At 37.2% G+C, this 7177-nt stretch overlaps 1 protein-coding gene across 1 annotated transcript; it reads right to left on the reverse strand.

Annotated features, from left to right (window-relative positions):
- Window positions 1-1003: 1003 nt before the first annotated feature.
- Window positions 1004-5420, reverse strand: LOC149541899 (glutamate receptor 3.5-like). The gene is made up of 6 exons (XM_089796134.1): window positions 5079-5420; window positions 3696-4951; window positions 3323-3600; window positions 3180-3211; window positions 1937-2340; window positions 1004-1658 (listed from the first exon to the last, which is right to left on the reverse strand). Exons 1-6 carry the CDS (start codon window positions 5338-5340, stop codon window positions 1302-1304), a joined length of 2589 nt encoding a protein of 862 aa, XP_089652260.1. The 5' UTR covers window positions 5341-5420; the 3' UTR covers window positions 1004-1301.
- Between the last annotated feature and the right edge of the window lie 1757 nt (window positions 5421-7177).

Below are 7177 nucleotides of genomic sequence, written 5' to 3' on the forward strand. Positions count from 1 at the left end.
TAGTGACTGCCATTTGGGTTGATTCTACCATGGGTCAACTCCCTCTTGCTGCTTCTTTTATCAAAAACTAAAATAATGATAACTAAAATGACACTACTAAATTTAGCATGTGCCAATGGCTAACCACTTGTACCCAACTTATTGGAATTTGTAGACAATTCTAGATTGAGAAATTTTTGCAACTTATTGGTATCCATATTGTACGACTTGGGCATTTCTGCATAAATATTGATAATTTTTGAAATGGTTGTAGTGCACAGTTATTTGAACATCTTTAACCAAATATTGAGCAACACTTTGAAATAATCAGTCGATTAACATTATTACAATCTAGAAATCAAAACAATATCTATAAATTGTTAAAGCCACAAAACAAAATACCAATTTTAATTTATAAGTATGTCAAGTTAGCTATAACAGCTAATTTCTTAGAAGTTTTTATTCATCAAAATGCTAATAATTAGATGGAATATACTATTAACATTTATAATCCTAATTTTGAAAAGTTAATCTCCGAAACATTTAATTAACGGGGCTACACCATGAGACCAACTAATACCGATAGTCCTCTTCTGAGAAGCTTTTATCCATCATATGCTAATGATTAGGTGGAATATACTATTAACATTTATAATCTTAATTTTTCTTTTTATTAGACTGACTGGTAGCGCTAGTGCGACATGCCCACCGGTACCATGGGGACGGGGAACACGGGAGACTAGAACCCGTGACCAACCCCCTGCAACAGGGAAGATTTAGCCAACCGAGCTAGGGCCTCCACCCCATTTATAATCCTAATTTTGATAAATTAATCCCTGAAACATTTAATTAATGGGGGCTACACCATGAGACCAACGTGCAAAATAAAATTCTAGAAACAAATATCGAAGACAAACCACTTGAAATATTCTAAATGATCTCAAATTTCTGTTGAGAGAATCTTCACAGTAAAAGACAATCCTCACGGCTGTCGGTGGAGGCGAGAATTCAACAATTGACTTCATATCTTTTAACTTTGTAAAAGTCCATGACGCATTAAACGCGTCATGAACTGAAGTATATATGAATATAAACAATGGCTATTTGAATGGCCGGAAGATCTACAAAGATGAATACACCAATATAAACATTGACTCCAAAATTTAGAGTCTAATACAATTTGAGGAACCCGTGTTAGATTTTTATATGAATACAAACAATGGCTTTTGGAATGGCAGGATATACACAGATGAATATATTAATACAAACATTGACTCCACAATTTGGAGTCTTGCACAACTTGCGGAATCCGCGTTAGATTTCTATGGAAGGGCGGGGGCCCTCACAAGTTTTAAAGATCTGATCATTGTCATTACATGTGTGGAAAAATCTTGTCCGTGGGATGCTGCCCTCAAATCTTGCCGGCTTCGATGCAACTTTCGACCGATATGAATCAACGCAGTGAGAGCATAGATGGATGCGGTGAGAACAAAAAGAATCCACAGATTTGCAGGTGTGATGGGAGTGTTTTCCGATTGAAGCCCTGACTCCATGTCTGGACATGACGTTGCTTCCCCAAACCATTTGTTGCGAATGCTCTGTACACTGAAATGCTGCTCCGATACATTCAACACTGCTTCAGTTATGTCTGCTAGAAATGGTGACCCTTTCCTGAAAAACTGTCACAGATATGGGAGTTTCAAAACTCATGATGGGCATTTATTATATTTCTGCTTTGATAAAAGAAATTGTGAAGTAAATTGAGATTAAAAAAACTGGGCATCTATCTAAATAGAAAATGAGATATCACAAAAGGTTTTGTGCTTTATTTCTGTGAGTATCACCTAGATCTAATGAGTGCTGAGTGTTTCATTTATTCTTATGAGAGATGGATTCTATTGAATCACTACTCATGAAATATAACTCAATAAAATAAGATATAGAAAGAGTTGCTTACAAATCCAAAGCCTCCTGTGTCGAAGTATCCTCGATCTACAACTTCAAGCTTTTCACATGGATAGAGAGATTTCACTATTTGAATGTAGAGGTTCTCGTCCACTATGGCATCCACTTCACCCTTTGATAGCTTTTCCACATAATCATGTGGACTCATTAGAGGAACAAGTCTATGTTCAGGTATGTTCAGATCTTGTAGAAGATAACCCTTGGCAAACGAAGTTTTCATGTAACCCACTTTAGCATTGCTTGTGGTTAGACTTTTCATGCTTGTAATGGTGGGAGCCAGTCTCTCTACTGTTAAAATAGAGGTCAGATGTGCTGTGTAACTGTTGTTCAATATTAGGGCGATGAAAAGCCACGTAGCTACTATTCCCTTGCCCAGAGTGCTCTTCACTTCTTCTTCTGTATATCAGGACACATCCACAAGATAATAGATTATATTAGCTGAATTGAGAGACAGTCTAGAATATTGAATCGTTTATAAGAATACAATATGATGAATCAAGAAGATACAATTACACCTAGTGTTTCATTACTCATATTGTTTAGAGTTGAAGCAGTTAATATTGTAGGGGATGCGAATTGTCTATCTAATGGTTATAATACATAGTTGATCTTACTTAATTAACTGTTTTAAAAATCAGAATAAATCAAAATATAACTACCATTTGTTTTAGATCAACAGTGCATAGACTTGCCCATTACAAGGGACGATGAGAAGGAAACTTCTGCCGACAGACTTTTCTACAAATGGTTCGACTAGCTGCAGAAGTAATTGGTATTGCTTGGCAAATGAGGGAGGCTATTTGATTGGTTAAAAGCTAAAACAGTGAAGCTATTTATATTAATGAAAAACACTACTTTTTGAATTTCATATTTCATATCCTTGCCTTTTTAACATATAGGGAAGATAATTAGACTGGTGAGTAGTGTCTCTATAGATAAAACATGAAACATGAAATCTATTGTAATTTTCTTAATTATTTTTATTTATCAATGTTAAGAAATTTCTATAATCTATTAAATAAAGATATTGTAGTTTCTGAATTTGATTGTACAAAAAAATTATAACAATGTTATGTTTCAGATCACATTCTTTGATCTATCATCAAAATATACTTTCAAATTATAAAACTATATCATCTATGAATATAAGAAGTCAAACTCTAATAGACAAAGGAATCAGTCAATAAACACCTGTCCTAACATATGTAGTGGCCAAGAATTTGATAAATACTTACTTTGAGCAAATACGAAGGCAGACAGCGACAATCTGCACATAATACAAGATAATGTAAGGATCTCGTCTTAGGAATAAAGTGTGAACTTAATTGACAAGCTCAAAAAATAAATACTGCAATAGATAAATAAGATGTATTCTTACGCCAATGAAGTGACTATTTGTTCGTTAACTTTTCCTTTGAATTCGTCGTTGTTCTCATGTTCCATGAGCCACACAAGGAACGCCGTGATGACAAAGAAAACCCCCGCAATCGCCCACAACCCTGCACTGAATGGATGGAGAAATGACCACGTCTTCCCTCTCACCCTCTCCATTTTCACCATCATTACAAGACCAGTCTGGGTGTATGGTTGTGTGAATCCAACATACAAGGACCGATTGTACCGTATCGATGCGTCTCCCACCACCGCATCGAAACTCTGAACAAACCAAACCAGTAGATCAATTAAACCCTAATTTCTAATACAAGAAACCCTAAATATTCAAAACCTTAAAAGGGTTTGTAGGGAATTACATTTCCATGGGCTAACGCGGATACCAGTGCATCATAGTTGGAAAGATTTGAGTAAACTGAGTTTTCCTTGTGGAAGGCCTCGTAGACGAAAGGAAGATTGTACGGGAGTGTGTCCACAGCGGCCTGAAATGTATCGTTCGTGTAGCCTGAAAGCCGGCCAAGGAACTCACTAAAATTGGAAGCCCTCTTCCCAATGATTTTTGCAATTTTAAGTGTTCTATACCCATTTGGAACTTGTGTTGTATCACCTGGCCAGATAATGGCCCCCAGCTTATTTATTTCCTTTCGTGGAGATTCAAGCCCCCCGGTGTCTTTTTTCCAAAACCCAACTGTTTTGTAACTCTTTCCAACCACGTTAACAATCTCATACTCACGACTTTCTAAATCATTGTTAACATGGCTTGCTGTTATTGCTTCAGCAATCTTCTCACGAAGCAACTCCCCTCCTCTCAAAACTACCATCGAACCAGGGAAATCCGTATCATTCATGGGAGTTTTCCCATCATAACCAATCTCTATATTTTGTGAGCGCAAGGCAGAAACTGCACTTGCAACGAGCTTTAGACAAGTGTAGGCCTGTATCCCAATTTGGTTGATGCCATCGTCTGAAGAGATGAGCCCCAGCCTCTGCTTTAATCCTATGAATTGTGGTGTTCCAACGCTTTTAACTCCCACAATTCCTTGCAATGTTTGGATAGAAGAAGAAGACAGAGAATCAAAAGAGGAAGCAATGGAATCTGTGACAACCCAAACATAAGTTTCAGATATTATTTCAAGCTCTTCTGCAATGGAGAACATTTTGAGAGCCAGATCCACACTTGTGTGAACAATAAAAGCCCTAACGCCACTTCTATTCTTCAATTCCGCCAGTGTGTCCCTCATTTGCTCTTCCCAATAAGAAAGTGCTACAACTTCTGAAATTGTTGTTCTGTTGTTTCCCCAGGCCTGTTGAAACTCATGTAGCGCCTCAGTCAATTGGTAAACACCATTTAACCACAACTCATTGTCTTCGTACAGCACGACTACTGACTTCCACTGGAAGTAGCCAGCTATGGCTGCAATGGCTTTCATATCATCATAATTATTCTCAGTTGTTGGAAGTAAATAATTGGACCCACTTGTAGCCCCAAATCCATGTGAGCCGCTGAATGAGAGAACGGGTACATGAATTTCTTCCGCTAGAGGGGCCAGAAAGTTTGAAATCTTAGGATCCTGCACCAGAATTGCTGCAGCCTCGCTTCTAAAAACTTGCAGAACTGTGTCAAAAATTTTCCCAAGTATATTTGTTGTGAGAATTGAACAACCAATTTGAAAAACAAACCTAAAATCATGTGAAAAAGGGGGAAAAGAAACCATTGAAATGGTTTAGAGCAATGTTCTCACCGTTTCCAACAAATCCTTGAGATTCTAGAATTGTGAGGTTGAGGCGAGTGCCATTAATCTCTTGGAGAGCAAAGTGTAAACATGTATTGGCCGCCTTTCCTGCAGGTGTATTCACGTTTAGTATGGCAGCAATGTTTAGTGTGCCATCAGCAACACCAGAGGTCGGTAAGATGAATAGAGTGCATAATAGAAGAAGAGAGGCGCAATGAATCTTTTCCATGTTGTGGAAGTTACAGCTTGAGCGGCTCATTGTGATGGACATGAAAATGCACTTGGCAAATTAATATAGTTAGAAGCATTTTGAATTCGTCAAACGCCCAATTCTATTCAAAGAATTGACTTAAGATAATTTGTGGACGTGCCGGGCGAATTGACCCAGAGTAGCAAGCTTCGAGATATGTTCCAAGTTGAGAGAAGACGACAGAAATTAAAGGAAGAGAAGTGCAAGGAAGCTTCCGCAGCATTCCACCATCACTGGAATTGTGGATGACAGGTTTTTCTTTTTCCTCACGACAGTTAATCATCGTGGTCATTGTCACTGTGACGTCCTAAGGCGGGTTAAAAACGATTTATTTGTTTTTTAGCGTTAGATTTCATTAGACATTCTACCTACAGCAAATGAAAGATTGTAAAAACCGACAAAACATTCTGGTTAATCCATGGTCATATTTTGTAGAAAGTTCCACCTGGTTACCGTACTTCTGGATTGCTCCTCCACCTGGCTGTTCGTTAGATCTCTCGTAGTTAGTGTTCGCCTTGTTGGATAACAGTTGTCACTTGATGCAAAATTATTGCTTTAACGTGGGAGCTGAAAAGTCAAGTCTAAAACTTCGTATGTGTTTGAAAAGTCAAGTCTAAAACTTATTATGTATAAGAAAAGTTCAAGTTTTTCTTATGTGTAACAAATGAATGAAAGATTTTAATTAAACCTATGAGGCTAGAGTAGCCTATGGAACCCACACAAGAAACCCCCCTAGGAAGGAGAGAATCAAATCTAGATATAGGTTTTTGGTTAACTTGTCTCTCCACTACTAAATTTTGATAATCAAAATCATTGTTCTCTTTGTTGGATCCTCCCTCAAATAAATAGTTCAGGTCTCTGTTCTCTAATAGCTCTACATATCTCGATTTGATGTCACTATATGTCGAACATTCCTTAACAAAGTGATGCTCTGACTCTACCACTCCCATATTACATAATAAACCAATTACGTCTGTCCACTCTTCTTTTGGAACTTTCCATCTACCTATTTCACACCTCAGTTGATGTGAGCTAGTTCTGATTTGCACTATCAACATTTTTGCTCTCCAAATAATAGGTGCACTTATATAGGCTTTTTCATCAATGACTAGAAGTGGGATTAAATTCTTTAGTGTGGTAAATTTTTCTCAACCTTTGTGTTTAGTCCAGATGATATTGTAAATTTTTTCCATGACATATTTCTTTATCACTATTTGGACAAGTATGGAGTAAACATTACATTTTTGCATCCACTTGTCATTTTTCTTCATCCAAGCACCTTTTAACCTAACAAGTTTTTAATCTATGACTAGCTTGGGCCAACGATGTTTTTACAAACCTCGAGCTTTCTTCAAATAAATTAGCAACCAAACCAATGCGATGGCTTCTAACAGAAAAGAACTCACTGCGGCCAATAAGATCTCATAAGACACCATAGATTTGACTTTGAGATTTGACTACCGCAATGGCTTTCATATTGCCACAATTACTCTCAATTGTTGGAAGTAAATAATTGCACCCACTTGTAGCCTCAAATCCATGTGAGCCACTAAATGAGAGGACGGGTACATGAATTTCTTCCACTAGTGGGGCAAAAAAGTTTGAAATCTTAAGAGTCTTGCACCAGATTTGCTATAGCCTCGCTTCTAAAAACTTGCAAAACTCTATCAATAAAAATTCCAAGTATATTTATTGTAAGAATTGGTCAACCAATTTGAAAAAAAAAACCTAAAATCGTGTGAGAAAAGGGGAAAAGAAACCATTGAAATGGTTTAGAGAAATGTTCTCACCATTTCCAACAAATCCTTGAGATTCTAGAATTGTGAGGTTGAGGTGAGTGTCATTAATCTCTTAGAGA

This window comes from Cupressus sempervirens, chromosome 8, assembly GCF_028749045.1.
Source record: "Cupressus sempervirens isolate cs-2001-9-10 chromosome 8, ASM2874904v1, whole genome shotgun sequence".
Taxonomy (NCBI): domain Eukaryota; kingdom Viridiplantae; phylum Streptophyta; class Pinopsida; order Cupressales; family Cupressaceae; genus Cupressus; species Cupressus sempervirens.

What these genes read in the sequence shown, in the direction of transcription:
- LOC149541899 (XM_089796134.1), bottom strand. Translation starts at nt 5,340, where the DNA reads ATGTCCATCACAATGAGCCGCTCAAGCTGTAACTTCCACAACATGGAA. An exon ending in TGCCTTCGTATTTGCTCAAA is followed by an intron (nt 2,341 to 3,179) that starts GTAAGTATTTAT and finishes CCTGATATACAG; the next exon opens with AAGAAGAAGTGAAGAGCACT. An exon ending in ACACAGGAGGCTTTGGATTT is followed by an intron (nt 1,659 to 1,936) that starts GTAAGCAACTCT and finishes TATCTGTGACAG; the next exon opens with TTTTTCAGGAAAGGGTCACC.